The 12782-nt window shown below is 39.0% G+C and overlaps 2 protein-coding genes across 2 annotated transcripts in view; one reads left to right on the forward strand and one right to left on the reverse strand.

Annotated features, from left to right (window-relative positions):
- The window catches only part of LOC311303507 (nuclear factor 7, brain-like), a 33836-nt gene that overhangs the window by 1700 nt on the left and 19354 nt on the right, over positions 1 to 12782 (reverse strand). The window lies entirely within an intron of this gene.
- LOC311303523 (uncharacterized protein) lies at positions 7893 to 12467 on the forward strand. Its single transcript, XM_084430050.1, has 10 exons — positions 7893 to 7931; positions 8325 to 8398; positions 8533 to 8631; positions 8730 to 8935; positions 9025 to 9121; positions 10230 to 10392; positions 10607 to 10710; positions 10790 to 10934; positions 11043 to 11169; positions 12098 to 12467. The coding sequence occupies exons 4-10, from the start codon at positions 8764 to 8766 to the stop codon at positions 12442 to 12444; spliced, it is 1155 nt and encodes a 384-aa protein (XP_084286176.1). The 5' UTR covers positions 7893 to 7931; positions 8325 to 8398; positions 8533 to 8631; positions 8730 to 8763; the 3' UTR covers positions 12445 to 12467.

Here is a 12782-nt window from a genome sequence, read left to right on the forward strand (position 1 = left end):
TAGCCGCGAGCTGGTCATTATCTACTTGGACGCAGTGAAGACGGCGAAAGAATTATCCCAACGCACTCTATTCCTCGTATTTAAGGGAAGTGGTTTTGCAACTGTCTCGCGAACGAGTGGGCTTTACCCCGTGATATTGTTGTGAAAAGTTGACTGATCCACTTTCCCCTCCTCGCAGTTCTGGGTGGAGTTTTCACGGTTGCCGTCCGTGGAGGAACTATGGCGTTTATTTAGTCTCAAAACTCGCGCACATAAAATCTAGGCGCGTGCACAGGATACGAGGGCAAAGAACAGCATCCGCGCGCAAAATGCCATCCTCGCGCGGGCGCGTGTCTGCACCGCGAGCGATCAGAAAGCAACCGCGCGCGTTTCTGAGCCCTCGCGCGGGCGCATATCTGCACCGCGAGCGCTCAGAGAGCAACCGCGCGCATATCTGCACTGCGAGCGCTCAGAGAGCAACCGCGCGCATATCTGCACTGCGAGCGCTCAGAGAGCAACCGCGCGCGTTTCTGCTCCGCGCGCACAAATACTGTCTCGCGAGCGGGCTGTGACGGGGGCTAAGGAAACTAAGTAATAATTTGTTTCCAACGTTGATGTGTGCAAATTTGATGAAGAGATATCGATTTAAACTCTTAGATATCTCTTAGATTTTAAACGGGCAAATTTGTAGGACTAGGCCTACTAAATCGTAGCGTAAGAAAACGTAAACAAATCACCCTTCTCCTTGACAACCTGTCACGTCTCCCTGACAACCAGCATTGTTGATAGCCGATACCGTAACGTTGCTCTTTTGATAACGAAATCCTGCTATTAAAATAGGCTTTACTTTTTGTATAACGTTACACGACACGAGCTATAACGTTTCTATTGTTGTGCACTTACCGTCAGAAGACGATCAGCTGTGGGTGGGCTTTTGTCGCCTTATTTATTTACATAGACCGCATAACAACAAAGCCGGGACGCGATTGACAGCCGGTAGCCTATGCATTTTATTATTATTAGTATTAGTTCAAGGATAAAATACAAATATCGGATTGATATCGATATCAGCAAATAGCCAAAGCTGCGGCATCGGTATCGGAAGTGAAAAAGTGGTATCGGGACATCCCTAATCAAATCCATAAATTCTACTAATTTTCTATTAAGATAATTGTGTATTGGTGCATCATGTAGGCTATGTATGTGTGTATTGTAGTTATTTTAACAATGTTAAATAAACCTCACAAAACCAGTGAATCATAATTACACAATGTGATTTTTAATGAATGTATATTTTGAACACTTTGTATCTTTGTATAAGATTACAGTGAATAGTGTAAGGTTGTCAATGAATTTAACACAAACGTCATTGTTTGTTTTTTTTAGAAATGTTTTATTTGAAACAAAGACATTACATGGTATTCTTTCATATCTAAACAGTGAGATTACTAGATTAAAAGTAACAAACTTTGATAAACACATTCTTTGTCCCCTTTGTTCTGTCCCCTACCTGGTGTCCCATAACCATGTAGATAAAGCCCAACTGCTGCCAGAGGAAGTCAGTGATGACACTGCATCCAAGGTTCGGGTTTTGCGTTCTGCATCGGATGGCCCGGCGGCCAAGCCTCCCAAAAAGAGCTTCCCATCTCCTACCAGTTGGATGCCTGCCTCATGTGCAGAAAGAACCAATACATAACTAACACTAAAACACAAGACACAAAAAAAATACTTAACTAACTAACGTTACTTACATTAGTTGTACAAATACTGATAGCAGTTATTTTGACGGCGAACATATGCCAAGACCCATGCATTCAGACCTTTTACAATGTTTCGGATAATGCTGCTAATCAGTTACCTACCGTGCAGCCATACACTGTCTGTAGCCAAAAAACTGAGAAGTTACGTCCAACGGAGAACTGCACTGACCGGTCGCCCGCGACTTCAGTTCACATCCGGGTCTTCGGACACCGATTCAAATAATGACGTGATTGGCCAACTCAAGTTGACAAGGTAACAACGCGAGCTTTGATTGGTTCTTACTCCGGCTAACATTTTGTGGTTAGCTAGCGAGATTATATCTACGTTATATTTTTAATGTGCACCAATTGACGTTGGAAACAAGCAGTAATGTGCTCAACAGCAATTTATACAGCCAATTATAAAAAATGAACCAGTTCCCTGGAGGAGATCTATCAAATCGAAAACTAAAGGAGAAAAGCAGACTTGTATTTGGAGGCGGGTACAGTGGCTGATGTCTCCGCTCATTTGATTGGTCACTTTCAACATACAGCAAAAAAAAAAAAAAAAAAAAAAAAACTTTCAACATACAGCCATCTTGAGATTCCCACCTCTCTCTTTTACCCGCCGTTTTTGAGGGGAAGAAGATGTCTGAGAAAAAAGAGGTAAGATGAGGAATAATCAGTATAGTTTAAATATAAAAATATAGACCTAAGGTATACCCAGATAGAAAAAATCAACATAGAAACGATTTTGATCCAGCATCCTTTTGCGCGTCGAAGTAGGCCTACTGTTGAACCGACGTCAGGCGCACCATTGAAGACTAACGAAAAATCGACACAATTAAAGGGATAATTCGCCCAAAAATGATATTTAGCCCATGATTTACTCACCCTCAAGCCGTTCGAGATGCATATGTCAATCTTTTTTCAGACGAACACATTTTCAGTTATTTTAGAAAATTTCTTAGATCTTTTTCAGTGGTTAGAATGTGAAGCAATGGGGTCCAGCTCGTTGAAGTCCGCAAATGTGCATGCATCCTTCACAAAAGTAATCCATCCGGCTCCAGAGGGATAAACGAAGGCCTTCCGAGGGTAATCCGTGCGGTTTTGTCGTAAAAATATACATATTTAAAACTTTATAAACGAAAATAACTGACTTCCGGTGGCGCGCGTTCACGGAGATGGATGCTGGCATATGACGTAGGACGTAGCGTAGGAAGCGTCGTGACGAACGAACGTAGAGTTTTGTTTTGCTCTGCTCTCTGGCTGCGCTATCACGTTCGTTCTACGTCACGACGCTTCCATCTCCACGAACGCGCGCCGACCGCCACCGGAAGCCAGTTATTTTCGTTTATAAAGTTTTAAATATGTATATTTTTACGACAAAACCGCACGGATTACCCTCAGAAGGCCATCGTTTATCCCCCTGGAGCTGGATGGATTACTTTTGTGAAGGATGCATGCTCATTTGCGGACTTAAACGAGCTGGACCCCATTGCTTCACATTCTAACCACTGAAAGATCTAAGACATTTTCTAAAATAACTGAAAATGTGTTCGTCTGAAAAAAGATTGACATATGCATCTCGAACGGCTTGAGGGTGAGTAAATCATGGCTTAAATATCATTTTTGGGCGAACTATCCCTTTAACTTAGTTTGTTTACCTTAAAGGCTGCAATACACTACATGACTTTTGCTCAGGTTTAGTATAGATCACACTTCTACGATCTACGAATAAACTGGGTCAAGCGCCTCGCTTATAGCTGCTACTTAGTTTAACAACTTAAATTATACACATCAGTATGTTTAAAAAAAAGATAAATGTGGTTATGTACAGATTAGGTATTAGATAGAAAACAAAATTTGTGTTTCTAGGTTTACCTATTCCACAAAATGATCAACTTATGTTAGGTTAATTTATAAAATAATGTTATGTGAATGTGATAGGAAGAGTTGCAGGATGCTGCACGGCGGGTGGTGTCCCTGCTGCAGAATGCCCTGTCTCAGCCAGCACCTAGAGAAAGTGAGGATTGTTGTTATTGTCGCCTTAATATTGTTTACAAGCAATTATTTTTAATATTCTTATGATGGGCAATATTTTATATACTCTGTTATTCATCTATTGTCTTTGTTTGAATGGCAAATTTGTGGTTTTGCTGGTTTCTCATAAGGAGTTTCTGCAGAATCAGCAAACCAGAGGCATAACGTTACTGGTGATGCCATTGAGCAGAGCATGACAAGGTTTGTCATAATTCAGGCAATAGAGCTTGACAGTGCTGTTTTTTCATCATTACAAAACCATTTTTTTAATGTAGTGCGCTTACCATTGTTTGTCTCTTAATGCATCTTACCCTGTCTCATCTCTTATTTTACTCTTCAATAGATCCTTCCCAGGACTGTTTGGGAAGACTTCTTTCACCAAAAGAAAATCAGTGGGGAGAAAGGGAACAAATTCATCTCTTAACATAAAAAACCACAGTAGTACCATCAAATGCTTCCTGATACAGTTCTACTTATTAAACAAATATGTGGAGAAGACACCCACAAACATTGAAGAATTAAAACTTCTTCAGGCAGGGATGGGCCGGAGAACAATTTCTGTAATGGAAGATGCTGACCATTCATGGGTAGGTTTTTTTTTTAACATTATCCACATTTAACATTTAATAAATTATCAGACGCTTTTATCCAAAGAGACTTACAAATGAGAACAATAGAAGCAATCAAACCAGCAATATGGCAGAAATAGGCAAGTACCGTGAGTCGTGACCAGCCACACAGTACAGCACAGTACATGTAGCAAAAATTTTATTTAGTTTTTTAAAATAGACATATAGCCTAGTAAGTGTTACTATTAATGGGTCAAGTAAGTGTTGACGAAAAAGATGCGTCTTTAGCCATTTCTTGAAAATGGGGGACGATAATACCTAAACTTAACATCTACCTTACTAACTATTAATTAAGCAGTAATTAGGAGTTTATTGAGGCAAAAGTCGTAGTTAATGGTTAGTTAATAAAGAGAATTGGACCCTAATCTAAAGTGTGACTGCTTTTTAAAATTGAAAAAGATTAAAAAGAAAAATTAGGGTGACTAAATAAATTATTAATAATGTATTGCCATTGTGTGAATATGTGATCCTGTAATCAAAAAAAATAACTGTAGTCTGATTACAAGTATTTTAATGTAATATAATCTAATTCAAAGATCTTGATGTTTGGAATCTAGTGTTTACCACATAAATTTTGTGTTATCTGTGGTGGGTGGACAACTGGCCATTATATACAGGCGTTTCTTTAACAGAAAACTTATATTAATTATTCACAGCTGTCCAGAAAACTTGAGGAGACATACACTAAAATGGCTGATTTGAAAGGGGCATGGATGTTGTACAAGGCTGTTGGTAAGATGATTAATTCTTCTATCTTTATGTACATTGTAGTCTATCAGCAAATTTACTTTACTTAAAGGGGGGGTACAATGGTGTTTCATGTATTCAGAGTTGTTTACAGTGTTAAAGAGATGGATTCTCATGCTAAACATGGCCAAAGTTTAAAACAAGTATTTTGGATGAATAACGGAGAATTTCTGTGCCGAAAATCTTACTTCCGGGTTGGTACAAGTTTCGGCTGATTTTTTTCGATCGTGGATCTAATGACGTAGACGAGAGTGGAACTCCTTATATGAGCATTTCTCTCGGAAAAGCGCGCCCGCGCACACGTCGACCAGAGGAGAGCGAGACCGCGCACATCAACAGGAAATCATCGGCAGCACTGCATAGGATTTGTTCAAGAATGTCTCCAAAGTGTGTTTTTGGATGTGAGGGAAAGCTTACCGTGTTCAGCTTCCCAAAGAACCCAGCGTTAAGGGAACAGTGGATGCAGTTTGTTTTTCCAATTGTGCAAGACTGTTTGTTCCCTGCATTTCGACGATGATTGTTTTATAAACAAAGCCCAGATCGACGGATTTGCAGACCGTCTAATGCTTAAGGATCGAGCAGTCACAACGATAAAGGTTCGCGGTCGTGGTTGGAACCGGGCGGTGAGTAAAACTGCTTCAAATGTCTCTGTGTGTTGTTAGCTATTAGCGCGTCAGCACAGCTTTAGCTCCGCCCACACGGCCCGCCTCCGGCCGCTCATTTTTTTTTCCGGAAAGACTCTGTACAGCCTATCTTTCTTTTATAAATATAATAAAACTAAAGACTTTTTGGAGATTTGAAGGATGCAATACTACTCTATAGGTACTAAAGATTAACAGGAGATTGAGTGAAAATGAGCATTTCACCCCCCCGTTAATATTGTACAATATTAAATGTTTGTTTATTTTTTCTTGTAGGGGGATGTGGACAAAGAAAACTGTGTATTGTGCCCCCTGAGGCAGAAGGTTATTCGGGTGTTTATGTAAATGCAGTTGCACGTGGGAAGTCAACTCTGTTCATTGTACCATTGCAAGGAGCACTTGATTTAACACCACTTCCTCACTCTTCAAAGGAGTTTGAAAAAATGCCTAAAGCAACATGCCATTCCTGCTTAGAAAACATGCCAGTCCAGTTATTAGCCGCACATGTGGCATCTTGTGAGACAGTGAAGGTCTCAACTGACTCCGATGAACAGGCAAGAATATTTTACCCAGAACAATTGCACTAAATAAATGAATAATGATAATGAGATTTTATTTATCCTAATATGTTTGTTTTGTTTATTTGTTTTTCTTGCAGACTGAATATTTCCCGGGGTCACCAGATAATGAAGACCTGCCATCAACCAGTCTTGCCATTGACATGCCATCCATTGACAACTCTCCAGATGACACTCCCAATATTGGCATGACTGTGACAGTAAGTTGTTAGAGACTCAAATATAAGTAAGCAATAAGATACGAGAGGCTGTGCTTTATCGTGAATAAGTAGCGGCTGAAGGGTGTTGTTAGGCACGATGCGAAGCGGAGTAACCCCTTCAGCCGTTACTTATTCCCGATAAAGCACTTGCCTCGAGTACTTTATTGCTTTTATAAAACGGTTGCCACACAATACAAATATTAAAGCTGAAAAATATTTATCTATGCAACTTTCATGAAGTAAAATAACTAAAAGCATTCCTTCCGCTGGAAAAAAAAAGTCCCTGACTGTAAACAGCAACAGAAGCAGAGTCTATGAACGGAGGTTACATACATTATTTCGCCAATAGATGGCCGCAAAGACTGTCTTATGAATGAGTCAGTCGGCAGAGAAGACTTTTGTATTGAAAAGACTCAAACTTGTGTTCACGGAGAAGGAAGACGCAACAGGCCCTATGCACAGCTGCACTTCTTCCTGAACTACAGCCAGCTCTTTGTTTTCCTGTCAGCCATTATTGGACAAACTGATTAATCCAGGTGTGTCTGACCAACAACAATAATCAGACACACCTGGATTAATCAGTTTGTCCAATAATGGCTGACAGGAAAACAAAGAGCTGGTTGAAGTTCAGGAAGTAGTGCAGCTGTGCATAGGGCCCAGGCGGGAAGGAAGTCGACCGGAAGTTGAAGCCGGCCGCGTGCCGCCATCTTGTAGCAGAACTTCACCTGCAGTTAGCATCCCATTGACTCCCATTCATTTTGGCGTCACTTTGACAGCGAATAACTTTACATCTGAGGCGTTTGAAGACTCCATTTGTCCATTATTTATTTCTAAAGAAACACGACAATGTATAAAATGCTCCATTACCTTGTAGCTTATAACCTTAACGGTTAACTCTTAAAAGGACAAGATATCGCAGCGGACATTCAAACGGAATATTTTATTATGAATATAGGACTGACCTGAAGGAAAATGCGATGTCTACTGTGAATGCAGGTAACTTTACACTCGCTTTTTCGATCTCTCACAATAATCCACTATAGCTTCAATGGACAATATCAATGAGATCGCACATGTGTTAAAGTTGCTAAGAGTGGTTGCTAGGGGTGTTGTAGTGATACATAGAACCATTGGGTGAAGCGGTCATAGCCGTGTTTTATCGTGAATAAAGCACAACTATTGACCAATCAAAATAAAGGATTGAAACTAACCGTTTTATAAAGTCTGATATATGTTCCAAATTAGATAATAATTTACTGTTAAAAGTGTACTGTTCATAATTGTTACACTCTAATTTGTTTTATCACTCATCTTACTTTTAAAGGACTCCACAGATTTAGATCTTCCTTCATGTGTCAAGGTTCCTGACGTCCAAGTAAGAAAAAAAGGGTCCATGTCCAAGGCATGCAATGAATACAATTTTCCTTACAATTTAAAGGGATAGTTCACCCAAAAATGAAAATTCTGTCATCATTTACTCACCCTCAAGTTGTTCCAAACCTGTATGAGTTTCTTTGTTCTGCTGAACACAAAGGAAGATATTTGACAAAATGTGATGTCAAAAGCAATAAAAAGAGTCTAAAAGGCCCAGTAACATTATCTTCTGGACCAAGTTGTTAGACTGATGAAGGAAACGGCTGTCAAAAATAACGACTTCATAATAATTTCTTCACGTCTGTGCCATGATCTTTAGTTTAGGACTACCCTCAGGCAAAATATTTGTTGTGTACCATATTAATATTTTTATTAATACTGGGCTACATTTTAGACGGCTTGTCCAATTTGTGAGCGGTTTTACCCCAGTGACTTTGTTGAAATCCATGCAAGCATCTGTGGTGAAAGGTATTTCTCAGTTTTCTCATGCATCATCATCTTCTGAAGCATAATTTCAAGTAACAAACAGTCGTTTGATCCTGTTATGCTGAAATACAGACTATCTCAATCTTTTAGTATGACTAAAGCATGTATTCCAACAGATCTTATGATGAAACAGAGACCATCAACTTAGATAAAGAAACTGATGGAACAGAGAAATGGCCTCAAAAACGATTTAAGGCACATCAAGAGATTAAAAGGTACTTTCAAAACAAAACTTTCTACAGAAATTTTTATTAATTTGACAGTAATGATATGAAATTTCCCTAACTCCTTTTTTTTCCTTCCCAATATTAAGCATTGCTGATGTCATCAAAATCCTTACTGAAAGGATGGATGAAACCAGCATCTTCAGCATTAGTGTTACAAGGGATCAGATGCTTGAAAGAGGCTTAAAACAGTGGCAGCGACAGAAAAAATCTTCACCAAAAAATCCCCTTAGAGTTTCTTTTATTGGAGAGGCTGGCATTGACAATGGGGCTCTGAGGAAGGAATTTTTAACCGGTATGGCTTTTTTTTTTTTTTATCTACCAAGAGCTGAACAAATTATGCAGTTTATTTTTTTATGTTCTCTATTTCCATATTCTGAAAAGAAATGATGGCAGGAATAGAGAAGCGGTTCTTTGAGGGAGGGGATAACGGCAAAAACCCCAAGTATTCAATGACGGACATGGACAAACACAACTTCAAGTAGGTTATAAAAATTGTAAATAGAAATTACATAGTGACACTTTTCTATATACCGAATCCATGTCAGCCTAAAGGGCCCTACACACCGGGACGAATATCGGCGCGCGTTATTTGCCAGCGTTTTTCAACGCGTTTTTTGTGTTCACACCCAAGCGATTTTCGCTGACGATGAGCCGAGTGAACATGCAAATTCATTCCCTGACATTAGATGGCGCTTAATGTAAAACAGAAGCCACTCCATAACAATTCTCTTTTATCAAAATTTTTGTAGTCGCTGTCGTGTTTGTCATATAGTTCTTTATGTTCCGACCAGCAGCTCTACACTCATCTTGCCTTGCATCTTCCTCGTCTCATTTCTTCCCGGCAGTGTAGACGCTACTTGGTGTATATCTTCTTCGCCGTTACGTACGTGTGCACGGCAAGACCGTTTGTGTTTGAGCGCCCCCAAGATGTGTTTTACTGTAACTTCAGAAGCTCCAGACACGTGAGCAAAAGCGCCAATCTCATTGGTCGGATAGTTTTTGACGCAGCGCGTCAAACCAAAAAAACGAACCCGAGGCGTTTTTTTTAAAATGACGCTTTTACGCGTGCCGTTTTTCGCGCCGGTGTGCACACTCACATTGGCGCCCTTTGTTTAGTCACGAGGCGTTAAACGTCGGCGAATATCGCGCGTGAAATTCGTCCCGGTGTGAACAGGCCTTAACATTTCACACTGACTGTGTTGTTTTAAAAAGATTAACATTAGATGGACTATAAGTAGGGGTGTAACGATAACCTCATGCCATGATTCGATACATACATTACCAATACTGAACTCATGATATGATACTATTGCGATACCGAAGTAATATAACACAGTCCATCAGGGCAGGGGGACGGGTGAGCAATCAAATTACCCTAAAAGTCAAAAGTTTCATTTTGGTGAACTATACACAATACATATTGGTGCATTTTTTTGTGTGTGATATATTGTGACAATATATTTTTACACCCCTAAATTACAAGACATGTTTTAGATTATTGTACTTCTCTCTCAAAAGTAACCTCCCTACTCACTCTGTCTGATATTGCTACCCAATGTTGCAGTAATATATTTGTTGGATTGTAGGACTATTGGAGAACTGTTTGCTGTCAGCATCGCACAGGATGGACCACCCCCAAATTTTTTTATGCAGTGGTGTTACAACTATATATCCACTGGAGAAATCGATCAGGAAGCGATAACTGAAAATGACATTACAGACCCTGAACTCATGGAACTAATACGAGAGGTAATTCATTAAAATGTGAAAACATTGCATTGCGAATCATAATTTAATGTTTAGGTGGCAAATGTTCAAATATCATCATTATTAATTCCATACTTTCGGTCCATAATGATACGTAGTTCCAAAATAACAAAAAGGACCCTTTTTCTTGTAAACTTAATTTAAAGTCTCTTATTTCAGGTGGGTGTGGTTAAGTGTGGTTTTGTGTGTTTTAAAGATTAAGGCAGCTGACGATGCAACCCTGATGGTGTGCACAGACAGGATTTTGTCATGTGGATACACAGGGGCAGTGTCCATACAAAGAAAGGAAGACATTGTGCGGTAGGAGATTTCCTTTCATTTTAATTCAAATTCTAGAATTGGTCTTTTATTTATTTTTATTTTTTTTACTTTGTTACAGCTCTGTGGTTCTGCACGCTACAGTGAGGTTACTTCCCATGCTGCAACAAATCTGCTCTGGAATGAAACTGTATGGGCTCCTCAGCTTGGTCCAGCAAGAAACCGACATCTGCAGACAGCTGTTTGTTCCTGGATCTTTTTGCAAGGCAAGCAATTAAAATACCATCCATTATAAAATCGGCATTGAATAATTTTTACCAAAACTTTTTCTTTTTTTAACACTGGATGACTTGCTTCTCTTTTGCAAACTTCAGGTGGATGCCGATTTTCTAGTAAAGTCACTTTCACCCATCTTCAGTGAAAAGGGTACAATGAGGCGTCAGAGAGAGTCCAGAGTGGTCAACTTTTTGCAGGACTTTGTACAGGACATGGAGGATGAAGGTGAATAATTTGTACAAATTAACAATGTTACCATACTAAATTAGAGAACCCTAAAGGCACTAATATACTCACGATAAAGTTTTTTCCCGTTATTCGTTTAGAGGTAAACGAAGTTCGAAATACCCGAGCAGCGATATACCTCATAACACACCTACCTATTACATAATCGCCACGGACCAATGGTATTACGAAGGTGTTTACCAGCCAGAGCGAGCTTTTCCTGAAAGTTCACTTTGACAAGCTGTTTCAAATTCCCAAAACAAACTCCAAATAAAGTTAGTTTTGACCTGATTTTGTTCGAAATTACATCATATAACTTTGTTCTTTTATTTGGTTTGAAGTATATTGGGGCCTTAACTTTTCTGCCAACAATTTATAAATTATTTTTTTATTTTGTGGCGGAAACAAGCTTCCTTACTTTAGAGCCGGTCATAATGTATTAAAAAGTAGCAACAGTATTCAACAATACTACAAGAACTAAAGTACAACTAGCAGTAAATGTTTGACTAATAGTATCAGCAATTCCAAAAGTAGAATTATAAGCAGTTATACCACGTGTCAAACTCTAAAAGTTATTTAACAATCTGTTAAGGAGTAGTAACATTTTACAGTCTTACATTTACAACCGGCCCTTTGAGGGCAGCCATAATGCTGAAGTGGCCCTCACTGAAAAATGAGTTTGACGGGTGTCAAAATGATTTTTTTCTGAGTTATACAGTAGAAACAGAAGGATTAGTGGTTATATCAGTAGTTGTAGTAAACACTGGTGTTAAAAGTAAATTAGTTTATATTAGTAAACTAGAAGTAATGCTTTCCTGTTTCATAGCAAACAAGGAACTATAACTTATCTTATATTGGCAAGTTATGATGCTTTTAATCATCCTTTAAATTAACTTCATTCACAATAATTTTATATAACTTTTTTCAGAAGAGGGCAACAGAGACGACATGCCTGAAGAGAAGGGTGAAGATGAAGATGTTACGGCAGAAACACGTATCAATGACATGAACATTAACGTTGGCAGGTTCTGCCAGTGGCTGACAGGACAGGCTCATGTTCCACTAATTCATGCAGACCGTGAAAATTTCAAAATTGTCATGGAGTTTGACCATGACTGTCATGTGCGCTATGGTACACATAGTATATGCTATCCTGTGGTTAATTCTTGTTCCCGCTCAGTGACATTCCCAGTTACACACCTGACGACTTATGCAGAGTTCAAAAGTGTCATCTCTCAGGCCATTGTCCATGGGTATGAATTTGGCCGCTGTTAAATGAGTTAAGTGAGTTGGAGAATTCACCGTTTCATTGTTCATGTTTATTCTAAAGACACTTGTCAGGTACAGAAGGTATAAAATGATCAAATTTATGTCCGAATTTTCATTCGAGTATGCACTCATAAAACCTTGTAGTTTTTATTAGTACTTTATTAGCATTATTAGTACTTATTAATATAAATGTATTGTAATTGTGCAATAAAAAAATGTAAAGAAAAAGTGTTTGCAATATTTCATTACAAAACTGTTGTTCAAACACAGACAAACTAAAACTTAGACTGCTAAGGCAAAACCTACACAAGGCAACGTGTTTGCAATGATTGGAACATCAGACC

Source organism: Rutilus rutilus (genome assembly GCF_951802725.1).
Source record: "Rutilus rutilus genome assembly, chromosome: 14".
Classification (NCBI taxonomy): domain Eukaryota; kingdom Metazoa; phylum Chordata; class Actinopteri; order Cypriniformes; family Leuciscidae; genus Rutilus; species Rutilus rutilus.

Excerpts from the sequence above, each read along its gene's own strand:
- LOC311303523 (XM_084430050.1), top strand. The coding sequence starts at position 8,764 with ATGGATGAAACCAGCATCTTCAGCATTAGTGTTACAAGGGATCAGATG. Across the intron at positions 10,711-10,789 it reads AGAAAGGAAGACATTGTGCG|CTCTGTGGTTCTGCACGCTA; the intron begins GTAGGAGATTTC and ends ACTTTGTTACAG. Across the intron at positions 11,170-12,097 it reads ACAGGACATGGAGGATGAAG|AAGAGGGCAACAGAGACGAC; the intron begins GTGAATAATTTG and ends AACTTTTTTCAG.